This window comes from Catharus ustulatus, chromosome 7, assembly GCF_009819885.2.
Source record: "Catharus ustulatus isolate bCatUst1 chromosome 7, bCatUst1.pri.v2, whole genome shotgun sequence".
Taxonomy (NCBI): domain Eukaryota; kingdom Metazoa; phylum Chordata; class Aves; order Passeriformes; family Turdidae; genus Catharus; species Catharus ustulatus.
In genome coordinates, this window is record NC_046227.1 from 17,617,742 (window position 1) to 17,636,842 (window position 19,101).

The window sequence follows — 19,101 nt, forward strand, 5'->3', positions numbered from 1 at the left end:
TCCTTACAACAAGAGCTTGAGCAATTCTAGCTGGAAGAAAGCCTGTATCAACAGCAACAAGAACTGGTTTAATACGACTGCATCTCTGTGCTCCAGAAGTATTTTCATACAGATTCAAAATCCACAATTTCAGTCACAATAGGATTCCCAGTTCCCCTCTCACCTTCTGTTTTCAGGACTCCTACCTCTAGCACTGATCATTACATATTTCAGTTCAAACGTACAATTCCCCTACCACTTCCCAGGTCCAAAGGGTTTGTAGGGCTTTTGACACACTTTTAGGAGATGCAGGCTTTTTATTTGGAACAACAGTGCAAACGTGGTGCTGTCCTCTCTCTTTGGCATTTGGAGCCCATGTACTCACATGTATCTAGAACAAAGCCCAGCATTCTCTGGGTGCTGATGTCTAGGACCCTATGGACTGGTCAGTCTCTATTGGAGAATTTTATCTTTTCACTCACTTGCTTTAGAGGCCAAGAACATGAAAGAACAGTAGGCAGTGTTTCCAAAATCTCCCCACTAGCTCACGCCATTAGCGTTGCAAAAGCTGCACTCACCAAAATGCATGAGAACAAACTGGATTATGCCAGCAGAGGTCAGTGGGTGACTCTCTTGCCAAGTTTCAGATGCAGTGTATTACAGATGGTTACAAAGTTGGCTGAGTTCCCTCACCCTGAAACACTTCAAGTCATTCTTTAACTACACACCACCATTTTGCCCTTTTTCATTTCATTTGCCTACCTAAGCAAACAATGATAATGCTTCAGTATGTTGCCACCTCTGTGCTTTTCTCTTCAAAATACATATTTAGGTTGCTGGCAGACAAGATCACCTGAATCTGAAGCTGAGTAGTGAGGAAATGTCAACTCATGCAGCCTTTTCAATTATAAACCAGTAGTCATTCTACCTCACACATGAGCTCCAATCTTTTGTTCTTCCTTACACAGTGATACTCCCATACATCTTTGGTTTTTAAAGCTTTTAAACTCTGGACCTTTTCCTCTCAAGTTTCCTAAACTGCTGCTCATTCACTGCACTTATAAATCATGAACTCATTTACTATTTTTTGAGTCCACGTCAATAGCACTTAAGTAGCTTGGGGGCTTGGGGAAAATGGTGTATTGGGACACCTCAAAACCATCCCATAAAACAAACTAACATCATACATGATTCATAAATACGAATTTATTCTCGCATCACCAGCAGTGTGATGAGAGGCACATCTAAACACAGCTTTTAGGTGAGAGTAACAAGGTGAGGATTTTAGCAGTAAAGAGTATCTGGGACAGCTCAGTCACTGCTGGATCACTTCTTTCCCATTTGCTCTCACTACAGGTTACAGCTTTGTGTAACCTTCTGCCACAGCCTCATACAACTCCTTTCTAGACCCAGGACACAAAAGCAGCACAAGTGTCTTCACTATCAGCATGCAATCAAGACCCCTCAAGTAATTCTCTGCTCCAGGTAAGAGCTCCCGAGAGGCTACGTAAGAGCTTGTTTGTAAAAGAATAAATAAATAAATTTAAATGGCAGAGACACATTACTCCAACTTGTGTCCAAAATTTTATCCTCATCCTTGTCAGCTCAACATGTAGCATCTGGTTTAAAAAAGCAAAAGTAGAAGGGTAATGAACACAGCACACCTGCCCAGAGCCTATATCAAGCCCGAACTAAGCACTCTGTATTTTGACCATCACTGCTTAGTCACCAGGTACCTAACAATTCAATCCAAGCAGCATGAATATCAGAGCAATCAGATTCAGCAACACAGGGCCAGAGATATTAAGATGTCCAAGTCCCACTGCTCCCCCAGGTATGATGGGAACAACCAAGTCCCTTACTTTGCAGCGTAAGTTACCCGAGAGTGGTAAAATCAAAGTACAGCTTTAACAGGCTTTTAAAAAACAGTTCAGAGGCAAAAAATATTCTAAAACTGAAATTTTTTATTTTCAAAATAAAAAATCTTGTACAGAACAGTGTAGATTTGAGTAAATCTAAATACAGCAGTCTCTGTAATGTAATGTAAGGGTCTGCTTTTAGCACAGTACTTTCACACTCTAGCAATCAGAAGGCAAGCCAAGCAATTAGGAGGGAAAAAAAACCCGACCACTTTTATCTGTCAGAACATGTATTTCTAAAATGAGTTCCTTCTTCACAAAATGTACCTAGAGAGAAGAGCACTCTCCACACCTCAGATTGCACAGCTATTCACACTATAAAAACAGACAAAGAGAGGACAGGAGATTTTCAATAGGAGAGATGATTTATGAAACAGAACTGCAAGTCGGAGACATAAATATGTTTTTTCTAAATTTCTCTCTCCTCCCCTCCCACACACAATGATGCAATTCCCAGAAAGGTATGAACTGTGGATCATTTTGTATACAAACAGTGCAAATACTGTGCAAGTACAGAAGTGTAAACCCATGTTGATTCTTGTACTGTTCAACCGTACGTTATTTATAGCATTACATTCTAAACCTTATACAAAGCTTACACAGTAGTTTCCATAACAAAACGAAGCACGTTTACACCCTTTATGGCTCTCTGCATGTGATTTCCATGGCACCTTCTTTTCTATAACACTGAGTACAGGAGACCCTTATGTGCTCAGCATATCAGAATCCTTAACCCATCTCTGCTGTACTTACATTTCACAGATGTCATGTGAAAGAACCTTCCACCAACACAAAGAGCCAGACACAGAAACATTCATTGCTTGTCTTCTTGATAACCAAACCAAACTGAACAAGTTACCATCTTTCATCCACTCAAAGATGGCCAACAATCACATGAACTGCCACCCCTCAATTTGACCAAGCCCTGGCCTGGAGGCATCCCTCTTCCCCAGGACCACTGCTGACTCTGCAAAGCAATTCTGCAGCTGCAACAGGAACAGGGAAAACAGAGTCCACCAAAACAGTAATTTAACACATGGAACATTTTGTTTTAGACAGAGGTCACTACATAGTGTATACCAGTATGTTCACACCACTGTCATCAGCAGGCAATGCTAGTGCTGTGGAAGCTTTTTCTCTCATCTGAGCAAAACCACAAAGTGCCATGTCAAACAGCGTCTACTGCATTTTTTAATTCAGAGAATCTCCCTTGAAATGGCCAGCGTGAACTTTTAAGTACTCTATAAAACCAAATATTAGTGCTTGGAGACTGCTCAGCTGTGACTTATAGGGCTTCCTTTTCGAACTTAAGAACATGCTGCTGTTTGGGAGAATTCTACAATTCCATCCGATCATGAAGTGTCTGTATGGCAGACATTGGCTGCTTGGTTGTGTGTTGAAAACCTCCTCAAACTTTTAGAACATCTCTATGTTTTTGTAACCAATTTCAGAGAATAAGTAAACCTGCAGCATAGACTGCGGCATGAGTGAAACTAATGGCTTAAAGCCCCAAGTTACTATCATGAAAACAAGGACTCATTTGCCAAGTTGTCTAAAAAGAAAACAGTGGCCTGTGGGTGAAGACCTGCATTAAATAGTTTTCCCAAGTATGCTTTTACTGAAATAAATGAAAGGTTTTTATCCTTTTTTGCCCAAAAGGGAAGCAGGGAAGGCACTTTGTAATCTCATTTGATTAAACAATTCACTGCAGATAATAGTATTACGTTGCTGAAAGAGTATGTAATTTGAAGGCAGTCACAGCTTTAGTCTTCCATTCCAAGTTCTTGTTTCAGACTGAAAGACAAGTAAGAACATGAGTCAGCTTGTAGCAAAACACTGAAAACTCTTTAGACCAATTAGTGGAAGCCCTAACAATACACACTGAGGTTGAAAGCTAAAAGGCAGAGTGGGTATATCACTTGTTTTGGGTAAGAACCAGCATATCAAAAAAGTCACAGGGTAAAATCTCAGATTCTGGAGGCAACACAGGGTAATCTTGAGATTTACCTGATGAACTAGGATGTGCACATCTTTGCCTTCCCACTTTTGAGATGCTTATCCCACTTAATGCAACCACATCACTGACACAATGGCACACTCACCTTTTTAAGTAGGCATGGACATTATCAAAGCCATGGTACTTGGCCAGATAGACCAGGACGCCTGTGGCACATCGGCCATCTCGTTGTCTGCAGAAGCTACAGTTGCAGATTCCACGACATGGGGGGCACCTCCATGTCTACACAGAAGAGACAACAAGAAGCCCTTTCAGCTGAGATGCTATGCCAGATGTAACTCACATCCACAACTTACGAGAGTGCTCTGCTACACATTGAATTTTGCAGTCAACATCAGCACTGCATAAAGTTGTCTAAACCAATGAAAAGCACAGATTCCTCAGTCTGCAGGGGATTAAGCTCTCTATTGACTGCCTTGCACATAACCACAGGAAGCATTCCACTCTGTTTTAACTCCTACATCACAGCCCACAGCAGCAGCACTTTGTCCACAATACAGTTCCTTTCCATAGGGCATTAAGCGCTAATGCAAGGCAAAAGAGAACACTATTTCTGATGCTCAAACAGAAAAATATTTTGGCTGCTGCTCTGTTCTCCTACTTTACCCCTGCAAATAAAACTACAGAAGTATTAAATACAACAAATTCTATACAACACAGTTGTGTGATTCAGGCTGAATCAAGCCAGGAGTGCATGATGTACTTCAGCACCGTGAGCAGTTCTGTTAAAACCCCAGCTGCCAGAGACCAATACCCCTGGCTGTGCAAGTCAGGCACAAAAAACCAGCCCTGAGCACTGTCCTACCGGGTCGAGCAGCGCTGCTCTGACATCCTCCCCGTATCTGTTGCGGAGGCACGGCCCACAGAACTGGCCCCGCACTCCCACGCAATCAGGGTTACGACAGTTTGTCTTGGTGTCTATGGTTTTCTGGCGACACTGGTGACAGGTGGATCCCTAGAACACAGGAAAACAAACAAGACATTTAAGATGGCGTTTTAGTTAGGAGGGAAAGCATTGAAGAAAACTCTTTGGCAGCTAGTAGTGCTTATCCTGAAACAGAAAGCCACCTTGCAAGTTTGAACCAAGACTATTTTAACACTGCATCTTCAGTGTCCGGTGATCACATCCCCTGGCTGGTATCACTGAGGTACTACAGTTGTTCCAGAGTGAAAGCAAGCTAATTGGCTTGGTAAAGGCTATTTGACAAATTCAGGCAAAAATAACAAAGGACACTTCAAGATCTCAGACATATTTTTCCCAAAAATCACATCCTAGCTCTCAGTGAGAGGGAGTGTGATCTATTTGATGCTGAAACACAAACACAGAATAACAAAAAAATGACTTCACAAAGTACACATTTCACAAAGCTGGAATATACTTACTATAGCCCTGTTATATACTTTTTCACTTGCAGATCCACAAATATTATCCAGCTCTTCTGCTGTTATGTCCTCAACTGGGCGCACAACATGTGGAAAAGCCATGGCACCACGGTGACCCCTCCTGGGAGTACGGGTTTCATGCTGAATAGTAAAGATGCAATACTTTCAGTATTAGTTTCAGCAACAACTCTACTGAGGCAAGGATCTTCACAGCAATGCTGAAGTCTCAAACACCCATTACATACTTAAGCAAAATATAACAACTTTGTACAGACATGTGATAAGGATGCAGCTTTAGCACCTTTACTTGATCTGTCCCCTTCAGGGTGCAGTGATGGTATGTACTTATCTTGCTTCACTCCTGCTGGAGTGCAAGTGGAAGTGGTTTTTCAAGGACAAGGAAGGGGAAATGAAGAGCACGTACAAAATGCCCTTTTTTTTCTTCTTAGATTTTTTTTTTTCATTCTTCAAAGGCCACGGCATACTGATAAACCTCATCAACTCCCTAAGAATCGCTATTTTCTTGAAGAGAAACCACCCTCACAACCCAAACAGGAGAACCAGATCATCATACCTCCAGGTATTCATCAGACATTTTTCTTCTTCTCACCAAGATGTACGGGTCATCTTCTTCCTCTTCTGGTACAAGAGTAGGAGGACCTTCGATCAAGGACCTTGACCTCGTGTGAGGCCGAGAACTCCGGTCTGGGTTCTTCCTCAAGGCACATTTGGGCAATGAATGCCTTGGAAGTCGCTTTGGCCCCTGCTAATGTTTAAAAGCCCCTTATGAAACAGATGAAAACACAGATAGCTCCTGACCCTACTGAATTCCTCCCCTAAAGATGCCTTCCTCTCGTCTTTTCCAGAGACATGTCTATCCCTGTCCCAGACAGAAACAGGTAAGAAGGGCCTTAGCAAGTTCATCTTAGGCATTCTGCTGGTCACAGAGAAACAGTCAAAAGCAGCAGAACCTGTGTCTATGAGGAGCTGAAATTTTCAGTGCTGTTCTAATCTTTACTCAAATCACAAATTCATTACACTGCTGATTCACAACCCAATCTTTTTAAAAGTTTGGCATAATGCCAGGTGTTTTTCAAGGCTCCAGACTCACAGAATATTCAGGTCTGAGCTGCCCTTCCTTATCTCCAGCCTTTGTATAAACACATATTTACACAGCACTTTGTTTGGTTTTATTGGCCTGTGGAGACACTGAACCTTTTAAAATTAATCTGTTCAGCTGTATACCAAGGCAAATCAAAAGTGAATTACACAGGGAATACACCCATTTTAGGAAGCAATAAAATTCTAACTGGACTTTGATTTGCACTGTTTATTAAGTCTTTACATTGAGAATCCTGCTTTGTAATGTCAGAATTTGACTCTTTGAAATCTGAATGCAAATACAGTAAGTTTATACTCACATGACTGACAGCTGGCAACGATTTTCTCCCACCAAAGATACCAGAAACATTTTGCAACTCAGCCATTAGTTTTGCAAGCTAAAAAGAGAGAAAAATGAAGCAGAGCCTTAAAAGGGTATTTATGTGCTATTACAGACTACTAGGGCAATTGGCTAAAAGTACAATTACTTCTAGGAAATGCAGTCATTCTTCAACTCTTTACATTTATGTCTTATTTATGTTTTAGTGACTGCAAGTAATTTGGAAATGCTCAAACTTATTATGTCGTTAGGCTTGCAGCCTATGGATTTTCATATGCCAGTAAATATAAAGCATCAGATTTATATTTAAGGAATGCAAATTCATCTTAATGCGTTCACATAATTCCCATTACAGTGAATTTAAAGAGGTTTCCCCCAGAGTCAAAAGGGAGGGGGGAGAAAGGGCCAGTCCACAGGAAGACAGGGTACTTGCCATTGCTTTGTTTTCCTTTATGTTTAAAGCTCTTTTCTCTAAAAACATAGGACCACTTTCTTCAGTGTCAGAGTCTGAATCTGGAGCAGGCACCGATGTTTCAGGAACAGGTTCCATGCCACCCTTCCTCCTCTCTGATCTTCGAAGTGGAAACTTCATAGCTACTTTCAGAGGAACAGAGCATTTCTGCCCTCGCTGATCTATCTCACTTTCGGCACTTGTATCATTCTCATCTGAATCTGATTCCAATTTCTGTTAACAAACCAAAATGAAAGCATGTAAATCCAGGAGAGTTGCTCTGCAGTTAAATACAGTTGACATTTTGTCTAGGAGTAGTTTAAGAGCTGAAATCCAGACATCCAGTCCTAGTGTTCTAGTGCATTTTGGAGTGGGAGGGAAGAAGAGGGGACATGGGGATAAAAATCTCTCAGGCAGACCCATATAGTTATGCCAAACACACCAGAAAAGGGAGTGTAGGTCCAGTTACAGCAGTCTTAGCTGTTACCTGCAGGTCTAGCAGCAAAAGTAGTTCATGCTTATGGTATGAGAGACAGAACTGCCTTTAAAAGGCTCAATTTTGCTACATACAGTATCTGGCTGTAAAAAAAGCCACTATGCAGCTCTCTCCAATTTTGTAAGCTGTCAAGTACAGTCATCTCACAGTATCAATGATAAAAAACGGAAACTTCCTTCAAGTTTCCACTGAATGGAACCAATGAAATATTTAAAAAATCCCAGTATTTTCTAATCTTTGAGTTCTCCTGTCTTGCTTACAAATTTCCCAAGAAGCAATGGTTCAATGAGGACAAATTGTTTAGTTAAAAGCTCATTATGCAATAGGCTTTGATTTTTCTTTTTAGACACAACAAGACAGTCTTATTTTGATCAGCAATAACAGTGGACATTAAATGGCCATTTTCATTTACGCAGTTTTTATTAAGCAGGTATGTGATTCTGGTGGCACATTATGTGTAGTTATTGACTCCTTTTTTCTACTTACGTATTCCAGCTTTGTCTCCTACTTACCCTCTTTATTATTGTGTTTTAACTCAGATGTGATTTCTTCCAATTACATATTTTTCTTTTCCAGCCATTCCTCAGCATGTGCTGAAGTTATGACAAACCTGGTTTTACCAAATGCAGCACTACTTCAGTTTCTCTTCTGAATATCAACTATTGATCTTTTTAAGCAAGAGAACTGATCTTGAACTGATGTCAAGGAAAAGCAGGAAGGCAGATTTCACCACCTATCACTTTTCTCTACTGCTGAAAGATGCACAGTATTATGTGCATCTGTTATGCTGCTAGAGTGGAGGTCTGACTGCACGTCAAGACACACAAGATTTTTTCTGAGGTTTCCTGGAGTCCATGTGCTAGCCTAACATCTCATATTGAGGGAACCAGAAACGTTAGGCTCCAACAGAATAACATCCAGCAAGGACAGTTTTAAGAGGCATATTTCAAAATACATAAGGTGGATTTTTAAAAGATCAGTATCTTGAGTGCTTTTCATGGAGACAAAAAGAAAACTAAACTTTGGCTATCTGGACTGTTTACTGAATGAAATCAGGCTTCCTTCTGAAACACTGAACTTTCAAGATGAAGCTGGCATTGTTTTCCAACTAAGAATGTCTAGGAATTTAAATATAAAATAGCAAACTAAAATCAACTGTCTTACCAATGCATCTTGAACCTCGTTTTCCGAAAAGCCACAGAAAGATTCATCATCAGAGGCTTCATGAAAAATTTTTGCCAGTTCTTCTTTAATATCCGACCTAAATTTGCATTTCTACAAAAAACAAAATATTCTTTAATTTAAATTGTACAGAAAATTATTAACACTTATATGTGCAGTACAAGAAAACAACTCTTTAATAAAGGAAAAAAAAGTAAAGGAATTTCATAGGGGTTTCAGAACCATAGCTGCAAATTACCAGGCACATTAGGTTAGGTGACGTATCAAAGGCTAGAATTGTTAGCTAATCTGTTCCCAACAATTACCACCTTGAAGCACAAGTAAAGAGTGAAATGAAATTACAGCACATAGCACAGGTTTTTAACTACTACACAAAAACGTAAGTAGAGCATGTAGTTTTATATTATTAGCTTTACATTTTTTGCAATCTTTACTACTACTGCCCATATGATCTTATTTGTTCTTGTACTGTACTTACTGTGTTTGCAAAATTATCAGAACCAAAACTGTCACAACTGTCATCAGAGGATGAGGATGTTTCCATGGGAATCAGTTTAGTATTTCGAAAGGCTGTGAAGTTTCTCCTTCCTGAACAACCTCGGCGCTACAAAAAGACAACAGCAACACCATTAAGAAGAGACCTACTGCAGCACAGTACCTTTTAAGAATATCTTTTTGTTGAAGCTTAGGAAATTTGAACATTTTAGGATATTTAGCAATATTGAACGCAAGTCAGAAAACAAACACCAGCCTTGAAATAAATCTCAAAGTAAGAAAGTTAGGAATGACAGTTTTTACTCTGATACAGTTCTGATCATTGTCATAGATAGTTTCATTCAGTATTTCAGAATACTTCTTTCATGCAAACAGACAAGTGGAAATAAGCACATTAATCATGTAATTCCCCAGTTATCATAGCCAGGGATGGAAAAAAGTGCAAGTACGCGAAAGTACCTACAAATCTACTTGGATTCACTTATTACTTGCAGTCTGAGGCAAACACTAAATACTCTTTAGTATTCTTACGAAGCTCTTAAGGAAAGGCCAAAGGATCCCACCCAGAGATTTAAAACAACTATTCTAGACAAAGCAACTTGCTGTTTTCATTTTGCCACCGATTAAGAAGACTTTTTTTTTATGGGCATCAGGTTTTCCTTCCCCAGGAAATGTTTCTACTGGCAGTGGCCCATTTTATCCCCCGAGGCACGGAGGCCGGGGGCAGCACCCACACTGAGGCGCTGCCCCGGTCATGAGCGCCGGCTCCTCACGGGCCCAAAGGCCGGGCCCAACAATGGACGGACAGGGCCTGAACAGCAGCTGCCGGGCTAACCTGGAGCCTCCGTCCCCTGCCCAGCACCGCTCCGCTGGCGGCTGTTCGCCTCCCAGTTCCGCGGGGCGCCGAGCAGCGGCCCTGCCGGCCCCGGACACAAAGGGGCGGTTGGCTGCTGGTGCCGCGGCGGCTGAGGGTGCGCGCAGCCGGGGCAGCGCTCCCGGCGGGACGGCCCGCACCGGGGGCCCTCAGGGCCGGAGCTCGCAGACACGCCCGTCCCCTCAGGCGCGGCCCCGCCAGCGCCTCGCCCGCCTCCCGCTACAATGGTGCCGCCCCGCACACACGCGGCCGGGCCGCCCGCCCGCCGACCCCTGCGCTCCTTCCCGCCCCGGCCCTGCCGCGCGGGGCCGCCGCCTCACGACCGGCCGCGGGCCCTCGGCGAGGCGGGGGCGAAGGGCGCATGGCTCCGGGCCGCCAGCTCCCCACCGAGCGCGGCTCCTAAGCCGAGTCCCTTACCCCAGTTAGGAGGGCAAGGGCACCGCCATGCACGGGGCGCCCGAGCACCGCGGCGGGCCAGGAGACCCGAGGCTGCCGGTTCGAGTGGTGCGGCTGCCCCCACGTCGCTCTCCCTGGAGTGCCCAAACTAAAGAGCCCCCCCCCGACCCCACCAGCCTTCCGCAGCGCGGCTTAGTCCGGCTTGTCCAGGTTCGCAAGACCCCGGAGGGCCAGGGGAGCGGCGGCAGGCGGCACAGGCTCGCCCCTGTCCGCAGCAGCAGCGACCTGCAGCCTTGCGGCGGGCCCGGGGAGCGCTCACCTGCGGGCGCGGCGGGGCCATGCTGGCGGCGGCGGCGGGCGCTGGGAACTGAAGGTTCGCGCCAAAGCGGCTGGCGCGCGGGGGCGGGGCCGGCGGCGCCTTTCCCGCGCTGCCGCCCGCGTCCTGGCAGATGCAGCGCACACCCCGCGGGCTCGGGCACCCGGGGGGCTCGCCCTGCGCCCGCCCGCTCGCCTCTGCTGAGGAGCTCATCAGCGCTCCCGGGATGTCCCCGAAGGGGCCGGTGCGGAGGTCGCCCTTTCCTTTTTCTATTCGCGGTGTAGGCTATGTGGATCTGCAAGGGCCTGGCTGTGGCGCGAAAAGCTCGCGGGCGGAACGCGGCAGGACTCGGGTGCAGGAGGGGGGCGGGGGCCGGGGCTGCTCCTGCCTAGCCGGGGCCAGCCGGGAAGACTGCGTGGTTTCTAGCTCTCCTTTTTTTGTCTTAAATAATTCTATATGCTAAACCTAGGCTGGCTTTACTCTGAAATAAGCCCCCTCAACTTGCCAGTTTCCAAGATCTTGTGCACGAAATAAAGCCAAGGGTCTGTGTCCCGGCTGCCCCCAGCACCGCCTGCCAGGCAGCGCGGTACAAGTGCCCTGTGCCAGAACCCCCGTCCCGAGTCCCACGGGGAACCGAGGGTCACTCACCAGGGCCCCACAGACCAGCGCTACGAGTGGGACTGTGCGTGAGGCCTCTGCTCCTCGGAAACAGCACTTCAACAAAATTTTACAGAGAAGTTGGCTGCCTTGCCCTTTGCAATCGCAGTACTATTTGAAGACAGGCCAGAAGAAAATAGATCAGTCATTTTAAACCATTTTTGGTAACATGTGTAATAGCACATTAAATCAAGTACAGCCGTTAAACACAGTAAAATAACTGCTACGTGGTATTTGGCAGCAATAGTAACGGGAGAAGCCCTGAAGAAGCTGTGGGATTTGTGGCCCTGGTGTTTGCTATAATCCTCTGTTTATCCTGTGGTTTGAGCAGGGCTTGATACCAGTGCAACTCTTGCTGTTCAGCATTTTTCCAGGTGCCTCCCTGGCAGCAGGCGAGTCCCCACTGCACTCAGCCGGAGGGAGGAGGCCGCGTGCACGTGCAAACCTGTGCCCGTGTAAGGCAAACCAGGAATCATCTCTGAGCCAAAGCCTGTAAATAGGCTACAGCACAATAGGGTACAAGAGCCCTCACGGAGGTGTGCTATTTTCTGTGGGCATTATTCTTCCTGTGCATGCTGCAATCTGTCATGTAAAAGAATCTCCATTTTAAATAAGCCCATAATTACACACTTACCTGCACTGCTGGCTTCTCAGCACACACAAAAGCAGATGAACTAAACCAGCTCTCCAGAGACCAGACCACACTCCATTCCTCTAAATCCACATTAGTGGAGGATTTCCACCCACGTGGCTTTCAAACAAGACAGCTCAGTTGGGAAGAAGGGGATGGGTTTTTTTAATTTTGATGTAGTTTTACTGCTTTCAGAAAAAGAAATCTACAAATACTAATTTACTCACATGGTTGAAGAGATTCAGTTTATGAACAGTAAAAGACCTTAACATCTTGAAACACAATTAGCAGAATTTTACTAGAGAAGTAGTCAACCTTCACAGCTTTCAAGAGTGTCATATGAAATGTTATGGAATACTGATGGCACTAGCTAAAGGAAAACTTCAGACTGCAGTTACTTGTCCTTTTAATACTTAATGCAAACAGCATTCTTCAAATCTTCAAACTACATGTGTAGTCAAATGGCTTTCAAATTAATAGGCAGGCCAGAGCAGACACTTTGTGGGGAATCCAGACAGAACATTTTGTGAACTGTATTGTCAGGGTTTTTTTTTAATACGTGAAAAATAATTATTTTATTGAAAAATGTGTATATCAGCTCACATATTTTACAGATCACTGGGGAGAAGAGCACAGGAAAAGGAAAAGAGAAATGGGATGCATATGAAGGGCAGAGGCTTCCCTTCCTACAGCATCCAGCAAGTGTATCAGAAGATGAAGGTCTGTAACTCGAGATGGTTGTTGTGACCTCTGAAACTGATTTCCCCTGTTTTCATCTTCACAGCCTGCATGCCCCTGCTCTGCCCTGCAGGGCCCACTGCCCTCAGTGGATGGCAGAACAAGCTTACCAACTGGCTTTACCACGATGGAAAAAGTTTTTCTGTGTTTGTCAAGACATAGGCAGCACCACTGTCCCACATCTAGCTATTAACAGTAGCTGAAGACATGCAACACTGAACTCAGGTGAACATAGTATTTTCAGCCACACTTAAATTAGGTAGTGTGAGTGGAGGAAAACATCCCTCCCCGTTCAGTCCCCTAGTCAGGGTCCTGCACAGCCTGATCAGTGCTACAGCAAGCTCATCCCTCAGGGCTCACATGCCAGCAAAGATCATCTGCAGTATTTTATCAGATGTTTTCAAGAAAATAATCTGTTAAAGTCTCGTCTGTCCTTGAAATGAGCTGTCACCACATGGCAGCAGCCCTTGGAAGACCTGCTGAATAGGGAATAGGCTGAAATTATGGAGGAACATGCAGTAGATTGAGCATGCAATGCTTTCTGCATTTATCTGGGGGAATCAAAGTTGTTTACATGTTAGGAGCTTCAAGCAGCAGCAAGAACATGGGCCTCCAACAATAGCTCTATTGTCAGAAACAATAGATGTGACCTTTGGTCTGCTGGGACAAAAGACAAGTGCTGTCCTCCGTGTCACCCTGCGGATTTCTGTTGTTGGCGTTGTAACACGGCTTTTCTCGCTGGAGGCAGGACTCTGCTGCCCCGTCCTTGCCTCTCCTACACACTTCCTATCTTAACTTCTTATCTTAAATCTTACACTCAACACTATGCTCCTTCCCCCTTTTTTTTTAAGTTGAAGCAATACATTTTTACCTGCTGTCGTGAATGAGTGTTTTAGGACACTCAAAGAATCCCTGGCAAAGGCATCGGCAAAAGTATGTTTAATATAAAAGCAAAAGCATGACAAAGTTCATTGGCAAGGTTCACTCTACTACCTACTAGATGGTTAAAGCACTCAGAGAAAAATCATACTGAAGTCTAAAATCAATCTAAAACTAAAATCAACCAAAAATTATCTACATGGGAAAAGGGTAAGGATAAAAAAGAATAAGGGAGACCCTCCCATTGAGTCACTAGGTTCAGAATGGACTTCCTTGCCAAACTTAGCCCCACACTTGAAAAATGGTTTAGGCGTAAAAGTTTTAATGGTACTTAAACTTTATAGCACTTAATGGACAGCATAATGTAAACAATTTGACAAAAGATTCTTACAGAATTTGCTATAGCACAACAGTAACTTAGTAACTTACTTACAAATCTAAAATACTTAATAATCTAAGAGAGCAACATTCATAGTACATTTGCTATAGCATATTCACACTCATACACAGACCCAAAGGACTACATACAGGGTATATACATTTGAAAAATTCCCTTTGAATTCAGCAAAGTACTCACATCAGATGCCTTTGCACCTTCTCAACGGGCGGAGGGTTGAGTCTTGAGGAGTGTGGGTAGCCCAGGCTCCACTGCTGGCGATCAGTGGTGGTCCCTGAAGTATGGCAGTGTGAGAGCTGACTGGCTCGGAGAGGTGCTGGTCACAGCCTGATGTGGTCCAGGAGGGCTCAAAGGGTCTCACTTAGGACTGCTCTTTATAGGGTCACAAAAAGAGTTGGCTTTAGTTACAGTGATTTTCCATCCTGGGCACAATTTGAGTCAGTAATTTTCTTTAAAAGTGTGATAACAAAAATGTTGCTCCACTTGGGTTGTTAGTTAGGCAAGTTTTCAAGGCTGTTCATTAAAAACAGCCTCACTAGAAAGTGTAAGCTCCTGGAAGCAGGCTGTGTTTCTGATAAGCTCAAGAGGAGCTTAGCCCAGGTGGTGTTTGTCAAGGCTTAATGAGTATCTCTGAAATCATGGTATGGCCCAAGGGTGGAAATGCACCACCACACCTCCTAAAACAGCATGTTTTAACGTTAATGTTTGTATAACATTATTGTGATGAGACTTGCACAGTGACACATGTTTACAGATGCAAACCTTTAAGAGGAAAGGGAGAGTTTGGATTCTCGTGGCCACAGAATACCCGTAGCACAATGCAATAACACGTATCTTAGCTCCATGGAAAAGAATAAGATTGCAGCCACTAATGACAGTAATTAAAAATTTCTGTACGTGCTGTCCAATCACCTCTTCATCTGAGCAAATTATAGTGTGTTGTTGAAACCATTAGTGCAATAAAATGAAGCTAAAAAACATTTTGCATTAAAATAATCAGACATTGATTTATGATGTAAATTGTAAATCGGTAACCTATAACACACACTAATTGTTTCTCGCTCTCCTGTAAGGTGTGTTTCTTGAAAAGATCTGATCAAGCATATCTATTTGTTCACATGTCACCCTCCAGTGGCTCACACTACTATACAAGACATAACAAGGTGTATAATCAGGTAACCTGCTATTGATTGCAATCCAGAAAGGACACATTTGTTCTTACACAGAAGCAGGAGGAAAACCACTTTTGGAGATTTAATTACAGCTAGATATCTCTACATGTTTGTTGGACACGAATTTTTATGGAGTACCTTTTTAATGTAAATAACACTATGCTCTGATAGGCAGAATCAGATTTTGTAAAATAAATATAAGTTTAAATATTTAGCATGTACAATCAGTTTCTAGTAAGACCAACTGTACCAGCTCCATAAAATACTTCTACAATGTAATTAGTATCTTCTTCCTTATTTCTCCCTCCAAGGAGAAATAGATTTTCTCCTTTTAATTTACCAGATTTGTATCTCCTTGTGTTTTGCTGTGATTTTCTTGTTAGTAAAGGCTGGGTGCCAATGCGTCCTGCATGTTTCATTGAATCTGGTTATGTCCAATCCTATCCAATACCGTGTTTCTTTGACACAATCTAGCAGGGCCACAAACATTGAAAGAATAAGAGAAGGAGAATGAAAGGAATAACACAAATCAGTGTCAGAAAAAGGGGAGTTGATACTACATTCATCGGTGCACTAAGAGAATGGCTGAAATGTGGTCATTTTTGATAGAAACCTTAATGGTTATTCCAAATGTAAGTCATAGCAGATCATTTGGAGCCCAGAGCATTATGATGCACATTATAGGAGTGTAATTACAATGCTCTTTTGATTACCCTGTAGCCATTCCACAAAATGCATAGCAAAAAATGTTGATTGAAAGTAGCTGGTTTTGATATGCAGTAGCCACTTTAAAAAGTGCAAGATCCCAGCCCTTTCATTGTTGGGCTTTGATTTGTATTTCCCTTTGAAAATGCAAATTACATTTAGTCACATCATAAAGAAATAATTTTCAGAATGTTCTGCAAATGTATAGCTGTGGGAAACAGAAGGCTATCAGGAAATAACCAAAATACTTACTGCAGTCTGTTTTTTTTTTTTCTCTTTTATATAAGCTTTGCCACTGCCTTTTTGCAAGTGTTGATTTGCATTGCCTCCACCAGCCTTCAGCAAGATGTGGTTGTTCCGAGAGGATGGGAGTGGGAGGAGAGGTGGTGGCACAGCCTCCTCCGCAGGGATCTCCCTCCCCAGGCAGCTCTCTCGGGAGGGAGGAGCGAGGGGGACAAGGAGAAAGCCTCGCTCAGGCCTCACCAGTGCCTGCCAGAGGTCTCCAGGGCACGTCTCAAGTTTTCAAGCCCTTGGGTTTTTTCTCAGCATGAGGGAAGTGCCCTCTCTGCTTGCTAAAGCAGGAAAAGGAAGGTGTGTGTCGAGCCGCAGGGCCACTGAGGCACTGCACTCTGCACAGCACGATGTCCGTGTGTGCAGCCCCCGGAGGAGGCTCCACGGGCAGGGGCTCAGCCCGGGGTGGTGCTGCCCCGGGGAAGGGCTGCACGCTGCAGCCCAGCTCGCCTTTCCCCAGGAGAACACTGCCTGCCCGTGCCGTTCCTCTGTCAGAGCTTTGTTCATCTCAAATGCCCTGTATTTACATGCACTCAAACGTGATCTTGGTAGACCCTTATTAGTGTTATTGCCTTAATAGACTTCTCCTCTCTAACCTCTAAATTTTTGCAACAAGCTGGCTTGAACTGCTAAGCATGGCAATTCATTAGATAAGAATATTATGTAAAAACCCCTCTATGGTGGACACATGTACAGAAAATAATTCTATCAGATGTAATTTTCAGAGTAGCACATCTATTTGATTCCATTTAGCAATGTGAGATGCCAGGAGGTCTCTCAGTTTGGGGTTTTTCCACAGTCACATAAGTCACAGCCCTTCTTTCTCAGCCTAAAGTAATAATAATAATTATTATTGTTATTATTATGTCAAAGTGCATTCTCTAGCACAATCAAAAAAAATCAATTACATATATTTGATGTCCAGTCCAATGTTCTTGGCAGCAAGTCTGCCAGTTACAGAAAGTCTTAAAGCACATGGAGTTTGATTCTGAGCAACATTGGCTGAGCTAGAAAGCAGGACAGAGGTGAGGGGTGCCCTGGTTGGGGGCTGTAGCTCTTAGTGAGGCAACTTCTCCTCCTTAAATCTGCTCAGCAACTTGCCAGATTCTGGTCAGCACGCTGTCATTTTCTAGCCAACTGCTAGAAAATAATCTGTGGGAGCAGATAATATAGAGCAAAACTGCAGTGGCCAGTTTTTTCTTGAAAAAGTAAACCATGTCCAAAATCACCCATTCCCATTTCACAGCAAAAAAGCAGGTTCTCATGGGGCATTAGCTCAGCCATGGCAGAGCTGGGGGGAGGCACAAATGGGTACTCTCCCCTCCCAGCAGAATGGGGACTTGCCCTGGCTGTATGTAAGCAAAAGCAGCCTGTGTTTGCAGGTCTGGGCAATGCTTTTGCTCCAGGGAGCCTCACATTCATGTCCTGCTCAGGAGCAGGTTTCACAGGTACTTGAATTGCCAGCTGGTTTACAGAACAGCAGCACATCTCTGACCTGCAAGACACAGGGAACAAGTGCCTGGAGAGTGCAGCACCATGCCAAGCTGCTGGTCTGACTGTTGCTATGGAGCAGGTCCCCAGCACACTGATCTCTTACAGCCAGTCCTGATGGCAGTGGCAGGTACGCCAGTGCTGCTGGGGACACCTGTGTTCTTAGGAAGCCAATATACAACAGGGTCAGACCCAGCTGTGGGCCACCAAGCTGAAGAAGAATGATTGCTACCCTCAGTGGTGACTGCTCTCCATCCTCCTGTTGTTCTTTCCTTTTTTTCTTTTTTTTTTTTTAAGACATCCTTAGGCATATGGGAAAGACAAAAAAGTAAAGAAAAAAACCACATTAAAAAAATTGTACCACATGTCTTGTTGGCAGAAAAAGAAAGAAGTCTTTGCTCATGCTATGAAGACATCATCTGTGGAGGTAAAGCCTGTAAAATTTCAGAAAACCAAGGACCATGATGCTGAGGTTAACCTGCCCTTCCTGTCTGAACTGAGCTCTGCTTCCTCCCTCACAACTCACGGGCAGGGTCAAGAACCAACTGCCGGGGAGAGATTGCTGCTGTTCACCCTGAAATTTTCCTGTTGATGTCTGGCATCCAGAGAGAGCAGGGCAACTCTTGGGATTCCCACAAGACCCAGAGTAAAATGCTGCTGAATGAACACAAAGACTCTTTGTGAGCTCTGACAGCAAGTCTCACATTTTAAAAAAATGGAAAGAAAACTTGCATCTGATTTTGTAAGCGTTCTCTCAACTGACGCAAATACTCACTCACTTCAGATGTCCCGTTCTGAATCTGCCTTCATGAGCTCTTTGCTATTTTTCATCCTCCATTCCAGCAGGCATCTCAGAGCTCGCTTCTTACAATTCAGAGCATTTTAAACCCTGGAAGAGGAAAATGCAGGTACCTTTTGGGGATTAAGAAAACATCAACATCCGAGCATGGAGATATGAAGCCCAAGAGAAAGACAAGCCAAGAAACCAAGGGGCAGCTCTGCAGCAGTGGTATTTTGTGACACTTGCAGAGTCAGCTGTGAAGGAAGGGTGTAGCAGCTGCAGCACTGCTGAGGATACGTGTGTGGATGGAGGCCAGTGTGTCCAGCTCCTGGCATGCAAATCTAGACATAATGGTACTTTAAATATGTTTGTCTTTAACAGACTTGTAAGAAAACCCTAAGTGAACATAA

The 19,101-nt window shown here is 43.9% G+C and overlaps 1 protein-coding gene across 6 annotated transcripts; it reads right to left on the minus strand.

Moving 5' to 3' along the window:
- Positions 1–1,926: 1,926 nt before the first annotated feature.
- On the minus strand, positions 1,927–18,956 carry CDCA7 (cell division cycle associated 7). Of its 6 annotated transcripts, XM_033064616.1 has the most exons (11): positions 18,690–18,956; positions 14,432–14,623; positions 9,347–9,472; positions 8,851–8,961; positions 7,173–7,424; positions 6,720–6,797; positions 5,873–6,064; positions 5,299–5,439; positions 4,721–4,870; positions 4,001–4,137; positions 1,927–3,692 (listed from the first exon to the last, which is right to left on the minus strand). In XM_033064616.1, exons 3-11 carry the CDS (start codon positions 9,410–9,412, stop codon positions 3,662–3,664), a joined length of 1,158 nt encoding a protein of 385 aa, XP_032920507.1. In that variant the 5' UTR covers positions 9,413–9,472; positions 14,432–14,623; positions 18,690–18,956; the 3' UTR covers positions 1,927–3,661. The 6 variants fall into 6 exon arrangements, with proteins under 6 accessions (XP_032920507.1, XP_032920510.1, XP_032920506.1 ...); XM_033064619.1 differs by lacking the exons at positions 14,432–14,623; positions 18,690–18,956 and adding an exon at positions 11,598–11,618; XM_033064615.1 differs by lacking the exons at positions 14,432–14,623; positions 18,690–18,956 and adding an exon at positions 10,953–11,017 and having other exon boundaries at positions 5,873–6,061.
- Between the last annotated feature and the right edge of the window lie 145 nt (positions 18,957–19,101).